Genomic DNA, 26532 nt, shown 5'->3' with positions numbered 1-26532 from the left:
GGCAAAACCCAGAGCCAACAGCTGACGATCACCATCCTTCCGAAAGCCAGTCTCTGCACCCAGGAAGCCCCAAGGCACATCATACACAGGCTAACGTGGTGGCTTCCTACAGAACCATGCGAGCAAAAGCCAACATCGCTGCGACCTCGGAGCGGAAAGAGAATCCCCAACAGGGCACCAGGGAGCTTCTTTTGAGGAATGCCCAGGCTCTGGGCTGGGGCCCATTCCAGGACGTAAAAAGAGCCCAGAGCAGCCACTGCAGGGTGCTGTCCACCTTTCCACCTTGCCCGCGCTCCGATAAACATCTGAGACCAGCACAAACCCTCAGCAAGGCCGCCACTGCATCCAGCTTCCCCCCAGCGAGGACCAGAGGCGACTGGAGCCCAACTGTGGACAAAGACGGTTCGAGGCGTCAAACTCACGTAGGGAGAATAAAGGTCCCCGGTCTCGGTGATTTCCCCAGCCATTTTCCGTCGGGAGGCAGGGTGCCCGCAGCCCAGGGCTCTTCTGTGCAGGGACCCGGCGGCTTGCTGTGGCCACCACCTAAGACAAAAGACCAGGCTTGGTGATGGACCCGGGGGTCGGGGGTGGGGTGGGTGGGCTGGGGAGCACTGGGGAGAGGTCTGCAGCCTCCTGACCCCGCCGCCCCTCCACCTCACGCCCCCTTCTCACAGACACGCGCTGCCTTAATGATCTGTTACTGGACGCGGGGACTGTTGTCCGGGTGCTTCTTTGCGGTTTGTGGGCTCTCCCGCTGTGCAGGCCCGGTTGTGTGCACCGCCTGCGGGTATTCCAGGCGGCTCCGACTTCAAGTGAGGACAGGGGCCCCGAACCCGTAACTCTCCCGGGGCGCGAGAGCCTCCTTCACCCTCAGAGCGACTCTCTCCGCCCCTGAGTCCAGGGGCAGCGGGGCCCAAGGAGCTGCCTGCCCCGCGCCTCCGGTGCCGACAAGCGTTCCCAGGGTCGCCCCTCCAACTCGACTCCTTGCCACATAGCCTCGCCTTTTAAAATCAGGGTCTCTGCTCCTCGCCCCCCACCCAGCCTTCGGTCCTGCCCGGAGCTACCCCATCCCCAGGCCTCTTAACGCAAGATCCCTGCTCCCAGCCTCTCCCTCCCAGAGGAGCCCCGAGTCCCGCGCCGCCCGCCTCACCTGCCGGGCCCGACACCTGCAGCGAACGCAACTCGCCCCTCGCTAGCCCCGGCGTCTCCGGCCGGTGGGCGGCTGTCGGCGCCCAGCAGTCCCGCACCAGCGCCCGCAGCGCGCATGCGCCCGCGCCCGGGCCCCGCCTTTTCCGCGCGCGGCGGGGGCGTGGCGTGGCGAGGCGAAGCGCGCTGATTGGGTGCCTGGCGGGGGCGGGGCCGCTTTGGCCCCCGGCGGCTCCCGTCTGCGTGGCGGAAGTGGGAGAAGGCGCTTCCTTGTGGCCGCGGGAGGGGCGGGCGCGGCGACAGGGGACGCTGGGCTCAGCCCTGCTGCTCGCGGACGTGTCCATCTGTGGGGAGTGAGTGTGAGGCTGGCACTGGACGGGCGCCCGTGCTCGGGGGTCGCGACGAGCAGCCCCTAGCGCCGCACAAAGGGGCGGGCCCGGGGCGATAAACCTGCCCCTCTGGGGCGCGGGGAGGAGCGAGGAACGGAGCCCCTGCGAAGAGGGCTCGTAAATAGATTTAACCTGCGCTGGAAGCTGCGACTTGGGAGGCGCCTCTCCTGGGGCAGGGGATGCTAGTTCTGGGACCAGGGGTGGAAAAGTCTTTTGAATGGGTGTCGAGGACGGCTTAATTACCCGTATATCCGTAACCAGCCCGGTCCACCCTTGCACGGAATTAAACGTATTTGCTAAGATAGCAACACGTTTCTTCTACCCCACTGAGGGCAGCAATACGGCTCCTTAGCGTTGCCTTGGGCTGTAATCTTGACAGAGCTACTGGGACTTTTAAACGGTTGCCTTTTAGTGAGCAACCAAGCGCTTAACTATCCCGGCAATAAGGGCTCGCATCTCTGCTGGGATCTAGCAAGTAGATAACCTGGCTTCCCAACCTAAGTGAGAGGAAACCCGAGTCCTGAGATCTACCTTCCCTGCCCACAGGCTGCCACCATGAGGTTGAATGCGAACACCTTGCTGCAGGGGAAGAAGGTGGTTTTGGTGCCTTACACCTCAGAGCATGTGCCCAGGTAACCATTCCATCCCCATGCATGCTCACCTGCGCCCCCCACATTGAGGACCGCGGGAGCATGTCTTCCCAGTGCAACCCTTGGTTCCCCCTTGAGGCCTGGAACGTGGAGAAAGTGGCAGCAGGGCAGAGGGGTGGAACTTTCCCTGAAGGATGATGATCTCGCTGCTTCTCCCTTTTATCCTCTCAGCTTCCTTTTTGGCTTTTCAACAAGTGCCGCTTTTCCACAAAGTAAACGTGTGTGGAGGCAAGAACAAAACTCAGTCTCCCTCACTGTGGTTGACTGATGTCCCTTGGTGTGTCAGCGGATCTGGGACTCACTGTTACCAGTAAAACAAGAACAACAGAGCCAAACAATCGTTGACACTGAGTCACTCCTGACTCGTGACACCCTGTGTGTCAGAGGGGAACTATGTTCCAGGGAGCTCGCAATGGTTACTTTCCCCAAAGTAGCTCCCCAGAGCTGTGGAGGACTCCAGCCTCTGAATCCCTGAACTGTGTACACCGTCCACAGACTCCAGCTTACTGCCAGCCTGTTCTAAAGTGATGAGCCGTGGGAGAAAGACGGGCTTCCTATTCCCATTAAGAGTTACAGCCTTGGAAACTCACTGAGGGATCATAAGGAGTTACCTTTGGAAACCCCACAGAGGCAGTTCCACCCTGCCCTCCAGGGTCACCACAAGTTGGAATGGACTGGAAGGCAGGACGGTTAGTTGGTAAACCTTTGGGCTCACACATGTTGACATTTCCTTGTTGGAAAGGCCAGGTCTTACATGGTGGGGCTCTAGGAGAGAGTGGTTAGTGATGGGGGTGTCAGTCTCCTCTTGTGAGTTTCTGGTGCCTTTTCTGGGAGGGGTGGGGAGGGAGGTGCCATGGACTTCATCTCAGGGATCCGAGGCTGCTCAGCCCCCTAGGTTGACCCTTACACTAAGCTGGGACGGGAAGCCAAACAAATAGAACAGACCCTTCCCACCTATCTCCTGCAGGGCTCTCCTGACCCCAGGTCTTGTGCGCATAGATCCCTGCCTTAGAAGCAGCCAGAACCCTTTCACTGGGGAGAAAGCCGGGACTTTCTACTCCTATAATTTACAGTCTTGGGAATTCCCAGAGGCAGTTCTACCCTATCCTGCAGGGTCTGTATCAGTATGAATGGACTGGATGGCAGTGAGGTCGTGTGTGTGTGTGTGTGTGTATGTGTGTGTGTGTGTGTATGTGTGTGTTAGAGTGGGTCAGCAGTGTGTACCTACCAGTGGCTCCACAGGAACAAGTTGAAGCTTTCTGCTTCCATGAAGATGTTTAACCTTAGAAACCCACAGAGGGAAGTTCTGGTCTGTCCCCTAGGGTCGCTATGAGTCAGAACTGACTGGCTGGCAATGAGGTTTTTGGGGAGTTTTTGAGCGTCGGCTCCAAGCAGTCCTGGTGGCACTATGGTCAAGTGGTCGACTGCTAATCAGAAAAGGCCCACCAGGTGAACCCACCAGCCATTCTGCAGGAGAAAAGTGTGTCCATCTGTTTCTATGGAACTCTCTGGGGTCACTCTACTGCTCCCCAAGTCAGAATCCAGCCAATGGGTTTGGTTTGGTGTTTGCCCGATGCCACCCGCCGCCCACAGCCTCCAGGCTTCGTCTCATACTGCTTCTGAACCAGCCCTGTGCATCTCCGGCCTTCCTTCCCCCTGTCGCCCTGCAGGTACCATGAGTGGATGCAGTCCGAGGAGCTGCAGCGGCTGACAGCCTCTGAGCCGCTGAGCCTGGAGCAGGAGCACGCCATGCAGCGCAGTTGGCGGGAGGATGCGGACAGTGAGGAGCTGAGCCCCAGGCTGGGGGTGGGAGGGCTCAGGCTCCACACACCTCTCTCAGGGCCACAAGAGCTTCCAGAAAGCCCTGGAAGGTGCCAGAGCCCCCTGGTGCTGCTCTTCTGCCTGCTGGCCATTCCCTGTGGCCCGTGTGTCTCTCCTCTGCCCCCTGTGCCTCGCCTGAAGGGCAAGAGGGGGTCAAGACTCTGGGGTTCTGGCTCTGGCTACTGCTCTCAGTTGCCTCCCCCCCCCTCCCCAGCATATTGGCTGTTTGGAGAAGGCCACGTCTTAGCACACCAGGCTTGTGATGACTCCGGGCGGGGGTGGGGGGCGGCTCTGGACCACCACCCCCTCTCGGAGCCCCATGGGAGCCAAGGGCTGACGGGTCCAATCTCCCCAGAATGCACCTTTATCGTGCTGGACGCGCAGCAGTGGCAAGCCCGGCCAGGCTCCACCGAAGAGGGTTGCATGGTGGGCGACGTGAACCTCTTCCTAACGGATCCTGGGGACCCCACCGTCGCGGAGATTGAGGTCATGATTGCAGGTTTGTTGCCCCCAGGCCAGCACTGCAGGACCTCCAGCTTGCTGGGGGCTGGGGGCTGAGGGGCACAGCGCCTGGGTCTCTGAGGCACAGACAGGGAGTCTTTACCTGCCTGGGGTCCGTAGCCTAGTGGCTGACACCCCTCCCCCCCCCGCCCTTGCCACTTTATTTCCATCTCCCCCTAGGCATGGACTCAGCCTTTGCTTTCAGAGTCTGCACGTCCTTGGGCTGGGGGAGCAGGGGGAGGCCCTTCAAAGAGAACCAGTCTTCACCGTGCCCTTGGAGGGCTTCCGTACCTCTCCCCTACCCCCCCCCCATGCCCGTCTGTTCTCACTGAGGGGAAGGCTGCCAGCCTTGGGGTGCAGTGGTAGGGCTTCTCAACGGTGAGGCCTTGACCCTATCATGTCATCTTCCCCGGCCCCTTTTCTCGTCTGCTGAGACCGTATGGGATGTGTGTCTAAACCAGAGTCCAGACCCAGGGGAGTAGGTGCGGGGGGCGGTGGTGAGGGACTGTTGAAGTGACCCCCTGGGAGTCCTCTACGGTCCCTGGGTTGTCATCTTTCTGAGAGCAGAAATCCAGCTTGTTCTCCCTGTAGCTGAGTGGGTCCCAACTGCTGAGCTCTCTGCCGGGCGCACAACCGTTTGGGCCCGAGGACTCCTTGGTCAGCCACCACTATTGCTGTTTCTTCCAGAGCCCAGCTGCCGCGGCCGGGGACTCGGCACAGAGGCTGTACTCATGATGATGGCTTATGGTAAGGCTGTCCTAAGGTGCTGGGATTGGGGGTGGGGGGAGGAGAGGGAAGGGCAGCAGGTGTCTCCATTACAGACAGAGCCAGGGATGGGGATGGGGCCTGGGCCAGGGTCCTCATCTTCAACGCGCTCTCTGGCCTCCTTGGGGAGGAGTCTCCAAGCTAGGTCTGACCAGGTTTGAGGCTAAAATTGGGCAAGGAAATGAAGCAAGCCTCCACCTGTTCCAGAAGCTTCACTTCGCACAGGTGAGGACGTGATGGTGACAGCTGGGACTGGCAAGGCGGGAAGGAGCAAGGCTGGGGCTGAGACCCTGCTCTCCTAGGTTGCTGTGAGTGAAGTCTTCCAGGAGGTGACACTCCATCTGACCGTGAGTGAGCCCGAGAGGCAGTGGCTGCTGGAGGAGACCTGCCACGTGGCGGAGAAGCCGTACAGAGCCAGCACAGCCGAGCCCCACTGACAGCCAGACCTCCGGCAGTGTCTGCTCCCGTGGTGTCAGGATTGCCTGCTCCCAGGCCGGAGCCCAGCTGCCGGAGTTCAATGGGTGGGCAGGGTCTCACGGTCACTGCTGCTGACCTCTGAATGCTGGGAAGAGCTCTCCTGACCCCTGAACCCTAGACTTGCCCCGGCCTCCCCAGCCTGTGGTGTGGCTGAGCCAACCTCTAGCCCAGTCACTCTATCCGTGGTAGTTACAGTTTCCTATTAGATGCACTGATATAAAATCATATGAGATGATAACAGAATGGAGGGGTGGAGTCTCCCCTGTCCATCAGGTCACAGCTTGATGATCCCTCCTTTTGGTTGTGGGTGAGGATTCAGGGAACTCTCTCTTGACTGCCTTCAGAAGAGGCAGGCCTGTCTCTGCTACACATTCCTGTTGACAAACCACATGGAGCCATGTGAATGGCAAGCAGAGCCCTGGAGACGTGCGTTCCACCGCCACTGGACCCACAGGACTTTCCACCCACCAGCCTGTGATCTTCCTGCCGCTGGCATTGTTGCCTGTGCGACGTGATCCTGAAGAGGAATTCATGGGCTGATGTTGGACTTGAGGACTTGATCTGGACTGGGCTTTTATTGATGCATAATTCTTGATAAAAAGTTCTCTAGAGTGTCAATGGATTTGTTTCTCTAGACTCCGATGGGGCACTGGAGAGGTGCTCAAAACCACTGGCGGAGCTGGGCTGAGGTGGGACCCAGAGATGGGAGCTCTGGAGGAGGGACCCAGAGATGGGAGCTCTGGAGGAGGGACAGGGGCATAGACAGGCTGGCATATGCCCCCCCCCCCAGGCCCTGGCAGGAGTCAAGCACATGGCAGGTGGGCTTCTCCTTTACCTATTCCCCCCACCCGTGGGGTGGGGCAGGGACCTGTGGGAGGCTGACTCCATGGCCTGCAGAAGTGAGGGATGCGCCGCCCTGGAAGCACAGGCGGCTACTCAGAGAGGGGCTCCGCCTTTCATGGTTATTGGGTCTCCAGGTTAGGCTCCCTGGAGGCTGCCAGTCTTCAGCTCTTGGAGCTGCGGTCCCTGGCAAGGCCACAAGGGGGCAGTGAAGGCACAGGCTCATGAAGGCAGTTGCCTGCCTTGAGCAGAGCTGGGCAGGTCAGCCAGACACGAGGTGGGTGACCCCGACTCTTAAACCTGGTCCCACACGTCGGTTTGTGGGAGGTCCAATTCTGAGAACCACGTGGACAAGACCTTCCAGGGCACGGCATGCCTTCTCGGGAACCCAGCCTGTGGGACTCTGAGCTGCACATTGGGAAAAATGGGTTTGATCCTGACTGGGGGGGTGGTGGTGGGGGGAGTGGAAAAAGATTCTCAGGTCACAGCCTGGAAAATGCACCAGAGCAGCTCTGGTCTGCGCCCACAGGGCTGCCCGGAGCTGGAGGCAGAACCAGCCCCAACTCAATGGTGACCAACATCGATTCCACAGAGGACGTCCCAGATGAAGGCGGCCCACCCAGTGGAGGCGGAACCGCACCAGCTCCACTCCCAGCAAAGGACCACACCAGTAAGCAGCAGTCTAAGCCATCCTGCTATTCTCTGGGGCCCCGCACAAGGCTTCAGCTGGCAGAGGTCCCCTAACCCCCAGGAGTGGAGGACATCTGGCAGGGGTGGGGGTCTGGGCAGTGAAGAGCATGGGTGATCACTGGGATCCCCCTTCTCCCCTCTAGTGGAACAGGGAACCAAGATGGTCACGTGGTGACCAGCCCCTCAACCCAGAGCACTCCACGGCCCGCTCATCTCTACTTGTCCCCCTGTCCCAGGAAGCTGGCCTCTGAGTGGGCTCCTCCTGGCCAGGTGGGCAGTGGGCCACCCTCCCTCCCCTGAGCACCTACCTGCTCTTCTTGAACCTCCTGGCCCATGCCTCGAGTCTGACAGGCAATCCTGGCAGGATTCCAGGATGCGGCCAGAGGTGCAGCATGTGGACCCTAAACTGGTTACCCTCTGGGGCACCTGCCCATGGACAGGGCATCTTGCCCTCAGAATCCACTCTATCTCTTTCCCCACTTAGTGGGGATGGGTTTGTTTTCCCCAAAGCCTGTACAATTACTCCCCAATCAGGTCGGTGGCCAGATAAGATAGTGTATCTGGCGCCAGCTCAGGCTGCTCCCGGGAGTCCTGCACCCACTGGCTGCCAGCGGCCAGATGAAAGCCAGGTCCCGCATTCCTCAGCCTCCTGGGATCACACCCCAGCTCTTCCTGGTCCTAGCAGTCTTCTGGGAGGGCTGCCCTCCGGGCAGGGGGTTTCCCCTGGTCCTGCACCTGTATCCACACTGGGCATGTGTGCACATCTCGGATCCCCAGAGGGTCTGCTGCGCTGCCCACCCCACCCATGCTGTAGGTGTGAGCCATGCCCACTGCGCAGTGATGCATAAGGGGTGGAGCCTGTTTTGGTAGACCTCTCCATGGGCACCAGGCAGTGGTCCCCAGGCTCTTTAAAGTGGCTCAACTCCTGCTTCCTAGGCTTTCGGGGTAACAAGGCGCCCCCCCCCAGGGGGTAGAGTTCATGATTCTAATGCAGTGGTTCTCCACCTTCCTAATGACACGACCCTTTAATACAATTCCTCATATGTTGTGGTGAACCCCCAACCATGAAATTATTTTCGTCGCTATTTCATCACTGTAATTTTGCAACTGTTAGGAATCGGGCGACCCTTGTGAAGGGTCGATTGACCCCCAAAGGGGTCGAGACCCACAGGTTGAGCACCCCTGTTCTAAAGGAAGACACGGAGGCCGAGGTTTTCAGGAACCAGTGGAATGTCTGCTGGAGTTTTCCATACAATGGTGGTGCCTGGCCCTGGGGCTGAGTGGGGTGGTCTTCCTCTGAAGTCCTGGTCCCCAGGGGCGGTATGGGAACAATTTGAGGGCCCAGGCACCCGGTTGTGCTTGGCTTTCAACAAGCAGGAACAGTCTCGGGGGGCAGGGAACAGAAAACCCTCTACGTGGGTACTGCACTCTTCAAAAAAAAGAGAGGACCAAACAGATGGCCAAGTCCCGGCTCCCAGGACGCTGGTGCCCCTGAGGTCACCCTGAGCCCTGGGCATTGCCATCAGTCTCCTGATCCACCCAGACCCCGTCACCACGGGGCTGTGAGGGAACGGGCCCGATCTCCCGGGTCCCATGGTCCTGGCTTGGGGCTTGCCCCATTGAGGGGGTGCAGGGGCCACCGGTGGATGAAGCCCCAGGGGGAGGTGGCGGAGTCGGTTTGCTGGTGGGGGCAGCTAGCAAGGCAGCAAACTGCTGGCCTCCCAGAGGGAGGGGGAACGTAGTTCTCTAGAAAAATCAGGCTCGCCGAGGAGGGCAGTGCTGGTGCCGATTGGTGCATTGATTTGGGGGGGTGTGGTGGAGGGGAAGGGGAGAGGCAGGGTGGGGGTCTCGGTGGCTATTCAGAGGTTGCTGAAGAGCTCGTTTTTCTTGCTCCAGTCCATGTGCGGGGCCTGCTTGCTGCTGCGCTTCTGACGCGCCCTCTCCTTGGCCACGGCCAGGGAGATGTTGAAGTCCAGGACAGGGTCGGAGGCGGCGGCGGCGGCGGCGGCAGCGGCTGTGGAGGGCTCTGGGGCGTCCTGCTTTTTGGGACTGTCCTCCGGATTCAACTGTGAGGAGGAAGGGTGGGGGTGGTAGGCAGAGAAGCAGGAGGTCAACCCAGAAGGCCCCCTTGGAGCTTGGCCCAGGACGCCAGGTCACAAGGTCAGAACGTGGCCCGGCGTGTGACCACAAAGGTGGCTGGGGAGCCAGGAAGGCGGGCCGGGGAATGGGCTTCTTGTTACGTGGCCCGAGCTTCCCGCCCCCACAGCCTACCTCTTCACTGGTGTCGCTGGAGGTGGACATCGCCAGGGCTGGCCTGGAGTTCCCAGTGGCCACCTCAGCCAAGGGCTCTGCCTGGGGCTCAGGCGCGGCTTCCAGACTGTTCTCCTGACAGAACGGAGAGGGTGTGAGCTGTAGGTTGGCGGGGGAGGGAGAGGGAAGAGGGCTCCGGAGCCTGCTGGGGCATCTGTGTGGTCACACTCCTCTCAGGACCAGAAGCACCCGGCCCCTCCTCGTCTGGACTCAGCTTTCCCACATGGACGGAAGGCTCTTTGGGGCAGTGCATGAGGAGGCCATCCTGTGACCTTCCCTGACCTCCAGCCCCAGGAGGGCCCAAGTCCACTGTTTCTCCCGATAGGAAGTGGCCATACCAGCTACGAGGGAGCAAGGGGGACAGAAATGCCCAGCCCCAGGTGGAGGTGCCCCTGGGTGGGGAGCAGCGGGGGCCCAGGGCGCACTGCGCAGCCAAAGAGCGAAGGCTTCGGCTTGGCACCTGGCCCTGCCCTCTTGGCCCCAGCCTCCTTTCCAGTCTTCCCGGGCAGGGGGAGGAGTGGCCGAGACTGGAAGCAGCAGGCCCCGCAGTGCGCCTGCCTGCCAGACACTGGAGCTCTGTTCTGGCGGGAAGAATGGACTGTTCTGTACCGTGGGGAGCTGGAGGCGGGGGCTCCTCACCCAGGATGGCGGGCTCCCGGTCCCCACCGCCGCAGTGGAGGCTCAGGAGGGAACCAGGGCCCTGAAGGTTCAACACCCCCCCCAGCCATGCCCCCCAGTCCCTCTCCTCCCCCAAAGGACCAAGGCTCAGAAAGGCAGGGCCAGGCTTACCTTGGGGATCTCCCCATTGGTAAAGGGCTCCGGCAAGGGACCTGGGAAGAGAGAAGGAGTGAGCTGGGCCTTTGGAGAGCGGGGTGGGGGTGGCCTTGACCGGAAGGCAGTGCCTGACTTGGTAATGGCCCCAGTGAAGGACTGTGTGCAGATACGTGTGTAGGTAAGACTCAGGACACCCCTCACTACCAAGCATGCCCTGCTGGCTTCTACTGTGGAAGGAAAGCTCATCATCGTGGGGCCGGCCTTCCCTAAGGACTGGAGCTCAGGAAGGCCCAGTGGGGTGCAGGCTGCAGACCTCAAGAGTCACCTGGGAAGCTTGCTGAGAATACAGATGCCTGGGCCCTGCCCCCAGGGGGTCTGACTCCATGGGTCTGGGAATCAACGTTTTTCCAACAGCTTCACAGAATTGGAAAGCCTGTCCTTGCCCTTGGGGCGCTTCCTCGCTCCCGCTCCCCCCTGCTGACTGGTCAGTACTTGCTCAGCTGAAAAAGGGATGAACTCAAGTCTTACTTGTGAATCTGGACGTCAGGGCGGGTCTCTGGGTAGCCCCTACCCCCACAACCCTGGGGCAGCTGAGGGGGAGAGCACAGGTCTGGGGTTGGCTCAGGAAAGGAGGCCCCCGCGGCCACACGGAGGGTTGGTGGTTCTGCTGCTGGGTCAGGCTTGGTGGTTTCTCTGAAGGCCCACTTAGGAGCCTGGGTGCACAGCAGGTTCAGCGGTGGGCACCGGCTGGGGGGGCAGCGATAAGGCCGCCTGCCCCCGCACAGACAGCCTACCACACCCAGTGGAGCAATTCTGCTCTGGCCCATGGGGCCGCCCCGAGTTGGAGCCAACTCCCCAGAGGTAGACTTGGGGTTCAGCTTAAGAGGGATGTGTTTGGGGCTCCTTTTCTGGGGGACAGTAGGGTGTACCCACTCACTCGCCTTTTCTGTCCCTTTGACACCCACGGTCCGCTCGTCTGGGCAGGGGGTTGGTGGGACACAAGGACTCCCCCCCACCCCCCTGCGCCTCAGCCTGGATCTCCTTTGTGGGGACACCCCAGTTACAAAGGGGGGAGGAGACACTGTCCTGGAGGTGCCCTAAGTGATATGGTGCCGGCCTCTTCTCTGACCCAGATGGACAGATAGACAGGAGGGGAGAAAAGTCCAGGTTCATTCCTCCAGGAGGAAGAGAAGGGGGGTGGCTGGCTTGGGAAGGATGTGAGGAGCTGAGTGTGTCCGGGTTTTGCTGTCTTCTCTGTGCCGGGGTCTCAAGGACAGCCGGGCTACTTGGGGCCTCAGTTTCTCCTTTCACCTAGGAAGGGGTGCCCGGGTTCTTCCAGTTCCCATGAACTCTGCCCGGGCTAAGAGTGTGACCCACTTCCTCTCCTTTCCAGTGCTCCCCACCAGGGACCCACCAGCTGGGGCCGTGTGTGTGTCTCAGGACCGGGGTGTGGGCTGACCCCCACCAACAAACAGGTCCTGCCCATCACAAAGTCCAAGGAGGCTCTGCCCTCCGGACCCATTCAGCCCACACCCCTCTGCCAGGAGACGTCCCTGAGGGAGAAAGTCCCTGCCAGGGAGCAGAGGACAGCTTAACCCCTCCCTGCCTGCTGTGGCAGCCCGCCCCATTGGCGCAGGCTTGGGCAGGGGAAGTGGCAGGCTTGGCAGGGGCATGGTGGGGGTTGGGTAAGCCAGGGGCCTAGGGAGCAAAGGGGGCTGTTGGTTGCTCTCCTGCTCTCCGCAGCCAGTAGGCTGCGTTTCCAGGACAACCTGAGAAAGGGGAGTGGGGCAGGCCTGGGCTGGGCCCCAGGCACTGGACTCTGATCAGACCGAGAAAAGGGCCGGGTTAACCCTTTCCTGAGTCGGCACTGCAGGGACAGGCCGGGGGCAGAAAGTGTTGGGGGGTCCGCCCCGTCTCTCTCCAGGCTGAGCTCTGTCCCATGACTGCCTTGCTAATCCCTGTTCCCATCCTGACCCGACACTGGTCCCAGTGCTCCCCACGTCCCACCTGGAACCTTGAGCAATGACTCAGAGGCCACCAGTCCCTGATGGGGCCAGCTGCCAAAACTGACCCCCCCACTCACCGTCCAGGTGCTCCTGAGATGGGATCACTTTGCACTTCTTAAAGAACTCGTCCGTTTCCTTGTCCACCACCAGCAGCTTGGTCTCATCCCCACTGGCCTTGATGGCCGACACCACGTCCCCATGCTGCTTGCCCTCCATGCAGACCCCGTTCACCTGCGGGGAGGGGAGGGGAGGGGCTCTGGCCACAGGTTGCAGCTCTCAGAAGGGACAAGGGGGACTCTTCCTCAGGCAGCCTGCAGTAGGCCGAGGGGCCCTCTGACTCAACAGTTGGATAGACAATCGGGAAGACAAGGGGCAGCTCCGAGGAGACTAAACAAACCCAGCTGGGTCGGGCGGCTGCTCTGCGGACTCGCCTCTCGCGTGTAAAGCGGCATCTCTTGGACACGCTGCACTTCCAGTTCTAAGACTGCGGCCCGGGCGCCTGCCCAAGTCCTCTCCCACCCTGGAGCACAGCACACGCCACGGTGTCCCTGCAGCCTTCTTGGGCAAGTTCTGTCACCTTCCCTCCAACCCATGTCCGGCATGGAGGCCACTGGGTGTCTGGGGACACTGAGGTAGCTGTGCGTGTCTACCTGGATTGGTGGGACTAAGGCTGCTGGGCGTAGACGAACCCAGAAAGAATGGCACAGGAAAGTCTCTGTCCATCTGTCCACACATCTCTCTGCCCATCTGTCCACCCACTACCCATCACCCATCTACTCACCCATCCTCTTTCCCTTCCTTCCACCTGTCTGTCCATCCACTGACCCAACTATCCAGCACCCACCTGTCCTCCCTACCCCTTCCCCTGCAGCTATCTAGCTAGCCCCTACCTAGCCTCCTTTCCTCTAGTCCAACTGTCCATGCACCTGTTGGTCAATCTATCCATTTATGGGCTAACCAGGCCCCAGGGCCTGTGAGTTCAGCATTGGCTGTTAACCTCAAGCACAGTGACTCAAGCGCACGGGCCATTCCATGGGAGAAGAGCGAGGCTCTCTGTTCCCATAAAGATTTGCAAACCCCGGAACCTCTAGGAGCGGTCTACTCTGTCCTAGATTAGGTTTCTGGGACTTGGAAAACTGGCTTGGTGGCGATGAGTTTGGTTTATGTATTTTGTGCCCCCCTGGGGGCGGTGACCAAGGGGTACAGGCCGTCAGGGAGCCTGGAGGGGGCAGTGAGGACCCCACCCCATTACCTCCACGATGCGGTCCTGGGCTCGGAGCCCCGAGGCCTCGGCCGGCGAGTCTGGGTCCACTGCCCGGATGTACTGGCCAGGCTTGGCCTTGTCACTGTGCAGGTTGAAGCCATAGCCGTTGGGGCCCTTCTTCATGGCGCAGAGCCGGGGCCGCAGCTCACGCTGTGAGGTCGAGATGGGGAGGAAGAGCGGTGAGCCTGTCCCACCTGCCCTGCCCACTGTGAGGAGAGCAGGTGTGGGACCAGCCCAGGCTGGCTGGGCCCCTGAGAAGCTATGGGCGAGGATGCTAGCCCATGACTTGGGGTCCCTGACGGGAGCCCCAACACTGCAGCAAATGACCTTGGAGGCCCAGGGCAGCCTCAGTTTCCCCTCTGCACGGTCAGCGGGGGTGGGGCAAGGCTAGCTCTCAGGTCCTTTCCCTTTTGTGATTCTTGGGTTGATCAATGTTGGTTGGATTTTTTCTTCTCTCTCCTCTTCTCCCCGCCCCCAGGCCCTTCTGGGAAGGAAGACAGAGCAGCACCCGGGGGCTGAATGCCGGTGCAGGTGGAAAATGTCTAGTGTCCCGGACTGCCGGAAGGAGGAGAAAACCTGTCTGGGCAGAAGGAAGGTCAGTCCTCGGCAGAGGCGAGGACTGGCAAGGCTGCCGCTCGTACTAGGGATGTGTTGTCAGAGGAGACCAGGTCCCGGAGAAGGACATCACGCTTGGGCAGAGGAAGGAGGAGGAAGAGCCTGGCTACGATGGGTGGACACTGGCTGCAGCCACGGGCTCAAACAGAAGGGCGATTGTGAGGATGGCACAGGGCGGGGGGCGCTTCATTCTGTTGCTCTGCGTTGGAATCAACTTACCAGTCCTGAACCACCACCAGTGGGCACCTTGGGCATGTATGCCAGGAGGATAGTAGACACCCCGCCCCCAGCCCCTTTGTTCCCTCTCTGCAGGAGGGGAGGCCGGAGCAGCTGTTTCCTGAAGCTGGTTAGCCTGTTTACAGTAAAGCCTTCCCTCTCCCCACCAATCCTCCTGGAAATGAGGTGAGGTGCGGCAGGCCAGCAGGAGGCATAGAAGGGGTCCTGGGCAGGATCAGGGCACCCTGCCAGGAAGACCAGCCGCTCGGCCACCTCATCAGCTCTGGACTTAGCTGAGAGTACAAACAAACAAACAAACAAACAAACAAACAAACAAACACAAACCCAACTCTGCCATCGAGTTGATGCTGCCTCATTCCGACCCTAGAGGACAGGGTAGGGCTGTCCCCTGTGAGTTTCTGAAACTGTAACTGTTCACGGGAGCCCGTCTTTCTCCAGAGGAGGGCCTGGTGGTTTTGAACTGCTGACCTTGCTGACTGCAGTCCAAAGCTTCTGCTGTGTGTAGAGGGGGCACCAACAGCCAGGAGAGGAGCCTGAGGGCTGGCCTCTGAGCACTCAGTCAGGTTCAGCTGCGGAGGTGGTGACAGTCCTCAGACCCACCCACACATGGAGGGGAGGAGCAGGGGAGCAAGTGGGCCAAGGAGCCTGCATCTTCCTGACTTCTAGGTCCCTCTCCACAGCGTTCCCAGATCCAGGGGCTTGGGGCAGGGCTGGCCGAGGCCCAGGCCCTGACCCATGTCCAGCTCTGCCACCCACTGGCTCTATGACCTGAGGCATGTCATTTCCTTCCTGGGCTGCTCCGAGGAGGCCACAAGGTGGTTATCGTAGGTGGGGGCACCCTGTAAAGCCTGACTTTGCCCAGGTGACTGTGTATGGACGGTTAAGTGCAGCCGAGACTTCAGCTTTTGGGGGGTGGGTGCTTGGAAACCCCAATCCCCAGGGGGTAGTGGAAAAGGCAGGGGCGGTGGGTGGGTGGCAGCTCCCACAGGTGAGCAGAGGGAGGGGTAGCCATGACCCTTCCCTCGGAAGCTGGGGCTGGTCCCTTGAATGGGTTCAGGATCACTGAATGGGTTGGTCCCCTGGGGGGTGGGGGGCAGCAGGACAGGGAGGGGGAAGGAGGGCTGGACCTCAATTTGGCTGCTGTGGCCCCAAATCTGAGCTGGGCACCCAACCTTTCACCAGGTTCAAAGTAGGGGTTCCTCAGCCCCAACAATAACCCACAATAAAAGGGAATAGGGAAGGGGGGGGCCCATGGAGCAGAGGGAGCAGCCTCTCCCCAGGCAGGGGCTGCACAGGAAGTGGGGGTGGGGTAGAGTGACAGGCCCTCCCTGCCCTCAGCCTGCTGGCCTGCTCTCAGGACCCACTCCCCAGTCCAGGGATCTGGTTCTGGGAACAAGTGGGGTTCCTCTCCCCTCTGGCTAATCCCACCACAAAGCTGGAGGCCGGGCCTTCCCTCCCTCCCTCCGGCTGGGCTGCCAAAGTGAGTGGAACAGGTCTGACCAGTTGCTGTCACTAAGGGACCAGCTCAGCTTTCTGCCTCAGCTAGACTGAGCTGGGCACCGCCCTGGTTAGCCTGGGAAAGTGGGGGGACAGCCCCCCAAACTCCTGTCACAGTCTACTTGCTCCGCAGTCTCCCCATGGCAGCCCCGACACCCCCATTGTTGAGGTGGGGAAACCGAGGCTTACGGAGTGAGCCCACTGCTTGCTGCCATACTCTAACCTCCTGCTCCCTCCACGAGAGGGTCCCAGTTCCGAGGTGGGGTCTACTTGGAGCTGAGGCTCCTCCGCAACAGGCAGGGGCAGGCCCCGGGCTCAGGGCTGCAGCGCTGCCTGGAGGGAGGGGGCTGGGAGCTGGCGAAACCACAACCTTCCTTCCGGGTGCTCAGGGCCTCCTGCAGCCTGCGTGGAGCTAGGAGCCTGCGTGGGGGCTGGTGGCAGAATGGGCTGGGCAAGGAGGCGGAGAGCATGCTGGGGCTGGGGTGTTCTGGGTGCGCAGGGCTTCCTGCAGCCTGCGTGGACCCAGGAGCCTGCGTGGGGGCTGGGGGGTGGCGGCAGAATGGGCTGGGCAAGGAGGCAGAGAGCATGCTGGGGCTGGGGGTGCTGTCTCAGGATGCCCACTCCAGACGGGGGTTTCTGTGCTGGGGGAGCTTCTCTTAGTGACCCCAAGCAAGCTTCCATCTGTCTTCCGTGCCACTGGTGATCCCACTGCCCTCCCCGACGCTGGAAAGATCCACTGTTCCCCTGGAGGTCACCTGCCTGGGATTCAGGACCCAGAGCTGCCCTCGTCCCCTGGGGTAGGATGGCCAGGTCATTTTCTGACGCATTAGGGACACCTGTCTGGCTTCCTCCTCCCAAGTCCCTGGAGGCGGCCTCCCTTCAGGGGCTTCCCCCTCCTTCCCATACTCCCACCCCGCTGGCCCAGACAGGTTGGGTTCTGCTTGGCTTCTCCCTCACCAGGAGCCACCCAGCTGTCTCTGGAGCTGTCCCTGCCAGCTGCTGAGTCAGCTAGTCCTTGGCCCATCCCAGCTGGAGGAGTGCTGGGTCGACTCCCTGGGAGCGGGGTGGGGGGCAGGGGGAGGTAGGCAGCCCCCAGGCCCATTTGAAGGAAGAAGACGCACTCAGTAGCAGATCCAGGGCTTGGGTGGGATTGTACGGGGGAACACAGCCCCAGAAGTCTACCTGGCAAGGTGGGGCATCCAGGGACAATGGGTGGCCATGCTAGCCAATGGGCAGTGCAGTGGAGCGGGGTGGCCCCAGACTTCCGGACACTCACAGACCTGTGCCCGGGAGACCCTGCCAAGCCAGCTGCCCCAGACCCTTCTCCCAACTTGGATTCTTGGGGCTCCCTTGGCTGCCTACCATCCCACTCAGTGCCAGGGAAGCCCAAACCCACCCCGAGTGGCCGCCCCGTCACCTCCGCCCACACAGCCCTGGGAGTGGACGGCGGGCCGGAATTCAATAGGCGCCATCAGCAGCCACCTGGACAGCCGGAGAAAGTCGATACCTAATCCCAGCGACCGTCTCTGGGGAGTAGGCCCAGAGCCCCTCCCTGCTGGGGGGTGGGAGGGTGAGGCGCTGGGGGCTGCCACTGGCTGGCTCGGTCCCTCCCGGCCATGGTGATGGGCACTATAGAAACTGCTGGCCAAGTGTTTCTGCTTCCGCAGGCTGCTGTGGGAAGAACCCCAGCCAGCTCCTGGCTCTCGAAGGGGTGAGTAGGAGCAGCCAGGGAGACCACTGGGGGTTGGGGGCGAGTCACAGAATCCCCTAGTCATCCCCACCTTCCCCACCACAAGGTTATCCTGCCCCAGCCCAGTGAGGGCCCTCACGTATACAAAGAGGGTGGCTGACCTAGGGAAAGGAACCAGCCCCTTAAGTGGGGTGGGCAGGGCCCCAGTGGTACAGTGGGTTAATCACTGGCATGGAAGGCAAGGTCAGGAGTTCAAATCCACCGGTGTGTCTGTCACAGGAGAAAGATAAAGCTGTCTGTCTAGAGGGACCCTCTGAGCCAGAGCAGCCTCAATGACTGGGTGTGGGCCGGCAGTAAGAAACATCAGACAGTCACAAGGGACTTGGGGGCGCCGGCTTGGGTTTGGTGCTGGCTCTTGCCAGGAACCAGGATGGAGAGGGCTGGGTCATCGGGTGACATGTAGCTGAGCAGCATGGGGCACTGCACTGAGGGAGGGCTGGGGAGTGACCAGAGCTCAGACCACTGGGCAGGTGTCCAGAGCACTGCGCACGAGGTGTCCTTGCCTCACCCTAGGTGAGGGACAAAGGGCTCCGCTGCCACCTACCATGTGGCCCTTTCACCTAGCATCCCCGTCCCCATGGCCCGTGTGTGTGGAAGGGGGTACTTTCTGAGCCCCGCAGAGTGAGAACCAGCAGGGAGAAGTGGGCTAAAGTGGAGGCTGCTTTTGACACCTCCACCCTCAGGTCCTGGGCCAGGCTCCCCTTTTGGCCGGCAGTGAGTTTCGGTTAGGACTCCCTGGGGCCGGGAGAGCCTGGGATGGAGCAGGCTGGTACCTGGGCTGGTGCCGGGCTGGACACCATCCAGAGCTGGCAGCTCCTGTCTGCTGGCATCCCTCCTCACTCCTCCACTCCCCACCCGGTGGGTGCCGGACTTAACTCCTTATGGGCAGCCCTAAGAGGCTATGTGAGGACCATCATGGGACTTCTGACACTGGGGCTTGACCCCTAACTATTAAACAGCAGGTGCTGCATATTGGCCTCTCTGGGTCCTAGTGCCAACAGCTAATGTGCTTAGCTGTTACGGAAACGTTCGAAGTGCGTGTCTGCCACCCAAGGTGCCTCAGAAGAAAGACGTAGCAATTGGCACAGTAACCACGGCAGAAACCAGTCGCTGGAAACCATGTCCATCTGTATGGTGTCACTGGGGCTGCTGTGGGTTGGAATCACCATTTTCTGAGCGCTTCCCATGCGCCACATCGAACCTGATGGTCACCCTGCTAGGTAGGTCTGCTCCCCCTGTTTCACAGACAAGGACACAGATCCAAAGGGATGGAGTGATTTGGTCATGTCCAAGCTGATTAAGGTCTCCTGGTCCCTCTGTGGCTTACGCGTTGGCCGCCAACAGCCAGGTCAGCAGTTTGAAGCCCCCCAGTGGATCGGTGGGAGAGAGGAAGCTGTTAGAGTCACAGCCTCACAAACTCACACGGGCAGTTCTGTCCCGAGTGGGAACTCACTTGATGGAGTGAGCTGAGTGTTTAACAGCTGAGGGGAGAAGCCGAGATTTGAACTCAGATCCAGAGCAACAGAACTCCCAAGACTCCAAACTCGGAGGGACCCTACAGAGGACGGGGGGTGGGGGGGAAGGGGGTGTCTGCCCCTGTGGGTTTTCAAGACGGCGGCCACTCTTTTATGGGGGTAGAGCCTCATCTGCTCCTGCAGCACGTGCAATAGAAACACAAGGCCCACTAGACGTGTGGTTTGAATTTTCTCTAGCAGCTGCATACAAGAGAAAAAGAAATAGGGGAGATTGTATTGTAACATCCCTCGGAACTCGAGATTTCCTAAGTACTATCATTTTAACGAGTAATCGGCTGGGAATAAAAAGCAACCACTCACGAGCTATTTTACATGTTTCAGTTTGGACTAAATCTTCAAAGTCTGGTGTGAATTTCACAGCTGCAGCCTCTCTCAGCTAGGACATTCCAGGGGCTCAAAAACCCCTTGGGGCAAGTAACTGTGGCACCAGCACTGGGCAATGCAAGGCTGGAGAGGATCACTCTTAGCTACTTTGCTGTCCGAGTCCCAAACCTGCTCTCCTAGATCCCCGCTGCCTTTGCAGTTTGAAGGGGGCACTCGTGACCCCCCCATAGGCACAAGCAAAACACTGAGACTTTCACCACAGAGACATTGAAACTCTGGCATGCCTTGGTCACATGGCTGGTAGCCAGTGAGCGGGCTTGTGACTCGGTCACCGAGGGGACCCGGGGCCTCAGGAAACCTGCCCACTGTCCTTTTCCATGGCACAAGACTGTGAACATTGCCCAGGGATGGGTCTGGGGGCAGGGTCAGCCCGTTCTTGGCTGCGAAGCAGGGGCTCAGCCACGCCCAGACTCTAGAAGGGCTCTTTGTGCAACAGGGGAGTGCACAAGTCTACTAGAGGGGGCTCTTGGGGACTCAGTCACCGGCCCGGCCCAGCCCCTGAGAAGGGATGGCAGTAGGAGCCTGCTGGGTGCCAGCTGGGGCCTGGGCGGCTATAGGACAGAACAGACCTGCTCTGTCGGGGTCCCAGGAAAGTCGCTTCACAGAAGGCGACAGTCACATCTTTCACTAAGAGCAGCTGGTGGGTTTGAACCCCTGACGTCGGGGCTAAAAGCTGAACACTTAGCCACAATGCCACTGGGGCCCAACTCCCCAGATCCCTTACTGAAAAAGATGGCCCTGACGCATCCCCGAACCAGGCAGGCAGACACCCGCTCCAGCTGGGGAGCCGGGCCCTCAAGCAAAACCCAATCACGAGGCCAAAGGGACATGCAAAGGCCCTGGGATCAGAGAAAGCAGGCTCACCAGCGGAGACACCACGGGCTGCTACCTTAACTGGCCATGCCTCAGTCTCCGGGGCAGAGAACGGGCCCAGCCCTGCCTCTGAGGGTGGCCCTTTGGGTGAAATGCGCTGCCCACTTGCCCGTCCACAGGCCCTAGGAGGCGCCCTTTGTAGGGGGTTCAACTTACAAAACTGTGGAACAGCGACACCCGATTTGCATGGGTTGTGTATATCTGGGATGTAACTGTATCTTTATGGCACAGGGTGGGGCCGCTGGAGTTTCCTTCCCACATCGGGCCACTGCACCTCAGAGCAGGGGAAAATTGGGGAGCACCGGTTTTTAGGGTGTGGAGCCTGGGTCCCCCTGGTGAAAGGTCTACAGCACCGATAAGATGTTGGCTGGACTCCCTCCCAGCTTCCCCACCCCACCCCCCAGGGCCTAGGAATGGGAAGTGAAGCCCCTTCCTACCCCGGGACTACTGAGGGGCTTTCCTCTTCCCAGCAAACGGAAACTGAGAACCAGGGGCTGCTCTGTTTTGCTGAGAAGTTAAAACAAAACAAAAATCCAATGCACAGCGACTCTACAGGACAGAGCAGAAGGGCCCGGGAGGCTGTCCGTCTTTACTGACGCTGACCACAGCATCTTTCCCTCCCTCACGGAGTGGCCAGTGGGTTCCAAGAACCGACCTCTGTCTGCGCTACCAGGGCTCCTTATAGGAGGAAAAAGCCCCCCAAGAACAGGAGCCAGCGGCGCCCACGATCACACAGCCCGTCCATTTCAAACCGAGGCTGGTTTGGCCTCTTCCAAAGCGCCAGCTTTGTACCAGTGAAGCAGTGCTCCCTAGGGAGGAGGTCGGTTGGCAGGCTGCCAGCTGACTCTGCCCCCACCCAGCCTGCCATCTGGGGTGTCTGCATGGTTTGTAATCTTGGATTCGGGTGCGTTAGGTCTGGTGGGAACCCACACCACGCTTAGACACACAGACACAGTCTCTCTCTGTCCAATCCAACAACCCTGCAGAATAGGCGCTTGTGCCTCATTTCATCCGAGTGGAAGCTGAGGCTTACGGGCAACGATGATCGTGCCTTCCAGGATCCCAGAGCCAATGAGGGGCAGTGCCGAGCTTCCCGGCCCCAAAGGTCAGCCTTCCAAGAATGACCTTAAAGTGGAAGCTGCTAGGGGGCACGCAAGAGGCACGGATAGGTGCCATCTGGATGTTCCACTCCATCTGGAACTCCTCTCTGGGTGTGACCCAGGTGCGTGCAGGGCCAAGTGTGCTGGGCTGAGGTCACTTAGGACAAAGGTCCCTAACAGCTGTTTTGCATCCACTCAGTACTTCAAAACGCCCTGCTCCTGCACTTGCCCGGCCAGGGCGAGTCTCCAGGCAGGCGTGGGGACTATAAAACACCAATCAGCCTGCACTGCTGCCCTTGGGACTAGTAGAGGAGAAGGTCATGAACTGGTGATGAAAGGACAGTCAGGAGGTGGAACAGGGGGCCCTGGGCAGAGAAGAGCCAACTTCCCTGGATCTGGGAAAAACGCTGAGGGAGGGGGTGGACCAGTAGGGTGTCCCCCACAGAGAAAGGGTCAGAAGGGTCCCCAGGCTGAGAATCATCAGTAAGAGGACTCGGGGTTCTTGGGTGGGAACACGTGGGGGCCGCCCGGTGGTGTGGGGTCCTGGTAAAGCTGTCTATTGCTATTCAACAGCAAGAACCGCTGAGTCAGCACTTACTGGGCCGCGGAGCCAGCACACGATGCCTCCGGGTGACTGGAACATGCCTTGTGAAAACACAGAGGGGCTTGGATATTAACTGTATCCAACTGCTTCTTGAGTGGGCACTTGGTGCCCAGCACTTTGCCTTCAGGCAGGCTTCCTCCCTCAATCCCAGCGACCCCAGGAGGTTGCTGGGCACCCCCAGTTTACACAAGAGGAAATGGAGGTTTAGAGAGGTTAAGTAACTTGGCTTAGGGTGGCCCAGCTAGAACTGGTGAGCTGGCTCAGGCCTGCCCGGCTGCCACCGTGCGCTGGAGAGATGGGTGCCAAGCCCAGTCTTAAGGCTTATCCTGTGACTGGTGGTGAATGGAGTGGGTGTTGGGGGAGGGGGGATTGCCGCTGCTTGGCAAGTGTCAGTCAAAGACGAGGACATGCAGGTGGCATGCCTCACCCCTGTTTTGCACTACTGACCCTGGCTGGCCTCTGTGGCAGGATGGCACCTATGCCCACCACTATGTGGGCACCAAAACACTGAAACCGTTTCACCTTAGGAGAACTATTGAAAAGAACTTCACCATTATTGGGCAAGCCAGCTCAGGGGCAAGCTTCCTGGTAAAACTTAATCAGTGCTTTCTACAGAGAAGGGCTGCCCTTTAGGGAAACAAAACAAAAGCCCCTGTGTAACAATGGGGCTGGTCGCACAGAGCTGTGACTGCCCAGACCTGGGCACAGCTCAGTATGGACAGATCTGTGAAGTCCTGGAGTCCTATTCCACAGGTGGGAAAACCGAGGCCCACAGAGTGCCCGTGATTTGCCTGCTGACCTGAAACACCAGGAGGCCTGGTGGAGGTCTCCCCATGATTCTCTGGAGTTGGTCTAGCTGCCTTATCCTGATCTGGCAAAGCACACACAGCCGCAGGTTGGCCGAGTGGGCATCTGAGCAGGAAACGGGGAATCCGTTTCTGGGCTCACCTCAGGCCGGAGAGCGGGCAGCCTGCAGGCTGCCTTTTCAGATTGTGGGTGTCATGTCGAGCCTACACGTACCCGGCGGCAGCAATGCCAAAGGGCAAAGGGAGAGCTGGCCAGGACTGCCACGTGGGGGAGGGGGAGCAGAAAGCGGCACTTGTGCAGGTGCCAAAGTTCAAAATACAAAAAGATGGCAAATCCATGTCTCAGTACAAAGTTCATATCGACTCCGCCTAGGTCCAGGGGCCATTGACCCTAATTCTCGGGGGCCACTTTGCTAAGGTGCTCCGCACACCCGCCACCCCACCCCCACGCCAGCTTGGCACAGGCAGGAAGTGGGAGCCTGGTGGCCCTGACATTCCCAGCACCCAGCTCTGGCTGGACAGGACTGCTGGTGACCTCATTTCTTAGGCTTCCACCAAACCAGTTGGCCCTCTGGGGCTCCACCTTCCACCTGGAACCTAAGTTGTGTCCTTTCCCGTCCAGGAGGCTCCTTGCTGGCAAGGCGGCCACGTTGGCCACCAGCTGCCACCAGGAAGAGAGTGCTGCTCCCACAGTCTGCACCCTGGGGCCTCCCTCTTGCACTCCCAGGGGACAGGAGACTGGGAACAACAACTCTTAGTTTGCCAGCTGCCCCTCCTGGTGCAGCTGATCCAAACACGGAAATGCCATCCACGGTGCCCCGGGGGACCCGCTAGCTGTCCCACGGCTGGGCTGGGCACGTGCTAGAACGAGTGTGTCACCTGCCCATGGGGCTTAACTCGCCATTTTCTGGGGCTGCCCCTGCCCCCACTCACTCCCCACCAACCATCTTTCACCTTCTCAAGGCCGCGCTTACTCCTCACATTCCTGAGGATCATAAATCCCCCGACTGGGTGGTGGAGCCGCCGCCACCCCCAAGACGCCTCCGCGCCTCCTCCCCGCATCCCCTCCCCACCGCCCTGGGCTGGGAGGCGCTTCCTCCCTCCTTCTTAGAAATCACAGCGGACTTGGGGAGGCGGGTGAGCTAAAGGGACTCGCACCAGCCGGGATGGGGCCGCGGGGCGCCAGAGGCCGGGTGCGACCCTCCCGGCCAGGGGTCAGTGTTTCCGCGCCCAGAAGGGGTATTGTTACTCCGCCAGCTTGGAAGCCGGCGCAGCGCTCACGGTCACCCCAGCTTCACCTTCCAGTCACTGTGGGGTCGCGGCGAAAGTGGCCCTTCTGGGGTCCTGGGGCCCGCCCCCGACCAACTGCAGGGTGGGCGTGGGGGAGGGTGGGTACCTTCCCCAACTAACCGGGGCTTCCGCGGAACTGGGGCTCCCACGCGCTCCCTGTCCCACTTTCAAAAGCAGAAGGGACAAGAGGTACAAAGGGCACAGGAACTAGTTTGGGGAGGAGGCTGGGGGTCGCGCCCAAGCTCGCCTAGCAACAGCAAATGCGTTGGGGGTGGGGTGGGGTGGGGGGAGGGAGTAGCGGCGGAAGCAGTGGGCCCCGGGCTGCTAGAGTTTCGGAAAGGCGCGGGCGCGGGGCGGGCGCCGCCGGGGTCCACCCCCACCCCGCCCCCGGCTCGCCACCTCCCGGCCCCGCACCTACCTGCTCCGCGGGGCTCCTCTCGGCCTCGCGGGGCTCGCTCTCGCCGCCAGCCCCTGGTGCCTCGGCGGCGGCCGGCCCAGACCCCTCCTGGGCGCGCAGCAGCTCCTCGCGTACCTGGACGCCCAGCTTCTGCAGCTGCTCGTCCGCCTCGGGGTCGACCACCAGCAGGCGCACGGCGTTGAGCGCGGAGCGGATGCGGCTCACCACCTGCTGGTGGGTTTCCTTCTCCACGTTCTCGCCGTTCACCTCCACCAGCCGGTCGCCGGCCAGCAGCCCCGCCTTCTCGGCCGGCGAGCCGGGCTCCACCAGCCGGATGAACTGGCCCACCTTGCCCTTCTCCCCGTGCAGGTGGAAGCCGTAGCCGTTCGGGCCCTTCTCCAGGCAGCAGAGCCGGGGCAAGGGCGCCCCGGGCGCCGTGGCTGCGCTCATGTCGCCTGGCGACGGCTCAGCGGCGCCACGCGGGGGGTCCGTCAGGGCCAAGGACCGGACGGCCAGCCCTTTCCCCGCCCGGCGAAGCTGGGTGTGCGGCGAGAACTCCCGCGCCCGCCCGGGCGGAGCGAACAGGTGTTCCCGCGGCGGCGGCGGCGGAGGTGGCGAAGGGCGCGCACTGCCCGAGCCGGGAGAAGCGCGGAAACGAAGCTTCGCCCCGCGCGACTGCGCGTTCCAGAACCGGCCCCGGCCCCTTACTCCGGAGGCGTGGCTGTGCCAAGGGCGTGGCTGCTGCGGGCCAATCAGGATCAACGAGAGGGGGGCTCTCGGGCCGGGTGAAAGCCGTCGACCAATCGGAGAGGGTGAGGGCGGAGCCTGTGCTCGGCGCGGCGCCCCGCGGCGGGCGAAGAAAGCCGCTCAGGAAGTGGAAGTGTTTGTTACCGAGTGGCCGGAGTCGCGCGGGAGGGCGGGGACCTGGCGAGTTCCTGGTACTGGGAGGAGGGGCCGGAGCCTCTGTTTTGGCTTCCCTCCCCTAGGATGGGGATGGAGGCGACTTAAGTCTCCGGGAAAGGACCCTTTAGCCGCCCGCGTGCGGCTGCTTGGAGTAGAGGCGTTGCCGGGGTAACCGTTCCTGCTCCGGCGGCCAGGTTCCAGCGGCGGCTTTGCCAATGAGACCGGCGACCAGCTCCGGCCCGACAGTTGTTTGAGTGAGGAGTTGACTCGTCTACTCCAGGACCCGCTTAACGGGCGCAGGCTCGAATCCTCGCGGGAAGGGCTGAGGCTCTGCGGGCCTCGGCCCGGTGCTTAGCCCCTGAAGCCGGGCCACTGTCTGCAATGGCGCCCGCGATGGGCTAGGGAAGTAGGGTGGGGAGAGTCAGGTAACGAATCTCTCTGGCTTTCTTCCAGAGGAGGAAGAGGAAAAAAACCCAAAACCCTGGCTTCTTTCAACAGAGAAATAAAAAACAATTAGAACTATAAGATAAGCCTTCTTCCAGCGCCCTCTTGCCAGGCCACAGGCTCTGTTACGGAGCTGAGACACCTGGGATGGTCCCTGGTGGGTCCAAATGGTGGGTCCTAAAACTCATTGGCCCCAGCTCACCTGGCAGTGCTGCGGAAGAGAGCCCCCGAGACCCATTTCCACAACAAATGCGATTGTATTGGGTGTTATCAGTCGTTTCTGACCCATAGTGACTGTATCTGTATCGGGCAGGGCAGAACTAGCCAGGTACCATTAGGTAAGCCTGTTCAAACTCACAAGGCGCTCACAGGAGAAAGAGGAGGCTGTCTGCTCCTGTTAAGATTTATAGCCTTGGAAACCCTCCACAACACAGGGTGGCTATGAGTCAGAACAGACTTGATGG

The 26532-nt window shown here is 60.7% G+C and overlaps 3 protein-coding genes across 5 annotated transcripts in view; 1 reads left to right on the top strand and 2 right to left on the bottom strand.

Annotated features, from left to right (window-relative positions):
* SLC38A12 (solute carrier family 38 member 12) overlaps positions 1-1272 on the bottom strand; it is a 50389-nt gene extending 49117 nt beyond the window's left edge. Inside the window, exons 1-2 of the mRNA XM_075562181.1 lie at positions 1151-1272; positions 423-543 (exon numbers count right to left, since the gene is read on the bottom strand). Of these exons, the coding sequence (XP_075418296.1) occupies positions 423-543; positions 1151-1266 (237 nt within the window). The 5' untranslated portion in view covers positions 1267-1272. The remainder of the gene's footprint in view (positions 1-422; positions 544-1150) is intronic.
* Positions 1273-1384: 112 nt separating this feature from the next.
* On the top strand, positions 1385-6359 carry NAT9 (N-acetyltransferase 9). 3 transcript variants are annotated; one of them, XM_075559443.1, is made up of 7 exons: positions 1385-1499; positions 2082-2167; positions 3856-3965; positions 4362-4505; positions 5195-5254; positions 5406-5497; positions 5575-6359. In XM_075559443.1, the coding sequence occupies exons 2-7, from the start codon at positions 2091-2093 to the stop codon at positions 5707-5709; spliced, it is 618 nt and encodes a 205-aa protein (XP_075415558.1). In that variant the 5' UTR covers positions 1385-1499; positions 2082-2090; the 3' UTR covers positions 5710-6359. The 3 variants fall into 3 exon arrangements, with proteins under 3 accessions (XP_075415558.1, XP_075415557.1, XP_075415559.1); XM_075559442.1 differs by having other exon boundaries at positions 5403-5497; XM_075559444.1 differs by lacking the exon at positions 5406-5497 and having other exon boundaries at positions 5498-5636.
* Positions 6360-8491: 2132 nt separating this feature from the next.
* Positions 8492-25421, bottom strand: NHERF1 (NHERF family PDZ scaffold protein 1). Its single transcript, XM_075562180.1, has 6 exons — positions 24743-25421; positions 13622-13783; positions 12447-12600; positions 10379-10419; positions 9551-9664; positions 8492-9345 (listed from the first exon to the last, which is right to left on the bottom strand). The coding sequence occupies exons 1-6, from the start codon at positions 25169-25171 to the stop codon at positions 9139-9141; spliced, it is 1107 nt and encodes a 368-aa protein (XP_075418295.1). The 5' UTR covers positions 25172-25421; the 3' UTR covers positions 8492-9138.
* Between the last annotated feature and the right edge of the window lie 1111 nt (positions 25422-26532).

The sequence above is a fragment of the Tenrec ecaudatus genome, chromosome 10 (genome assembly GCF_050624435.1).
Source record: "Tenrec ecaudatus isolate mTenEca1 chromosome 10, mTenEca1.hap1, whole genome shotgun sequence".
NCBI lineage: Eukaryota > Metazoa > Chordata > Mammalia > Afrosoricida > Tenrecidae > Tenrec > Tenrec ecaudatus.
The sequence above is the reverse complement of the archived record's forward strand: the minus strand, read 5'-3'. Positions and strand labels throughout refer to the sequence as shown.

Coding starts and splice junctions, on each gene's coding strand:
- NAT9 (XM_075559442.1), top strand. CDS start 2,091: ATGAGGTTGAATGCGAACACCTTGCTGCAGGGGAAGAAGGTGGTTTTG. Junction 3,966..4,361: donor TTGGCGGGAGGATGCGGACA/GTGAGGAGCTGA, acceptor CAATCTCCCCAG/AATGCACCTTTATCGTGCTG. Junction 5,255..5,402: donor ACTCATGATGATGGCTTATG/GTAAGGCTGTCC, acceptor CTCCTTGGGGAG/GAGTCTCCAAGCTAGGTCTG.
- NHERF1 (XM_075562180.1), bottom strand. CDS start 25,171: ATGAGCGCAGCCACGGCGCCCGGGGCGCCCTTGCCCCGGCTCTGCTGC. Junction 12,601..13,621: donor CCCAGGACCGCATCGTGGAG/GTAATGGGGTGG, acceptor CCCTCCCCGCAG/GTGAACGGGGTCTGCATGGA. Junction 10,420..12,446: donor ATCTCAGGAGCACCTGGACG/GTGAGTGGGGGG, acceptor CTCTCTTCCCAG/GTCCCTTGCCGGAGCCCTTT.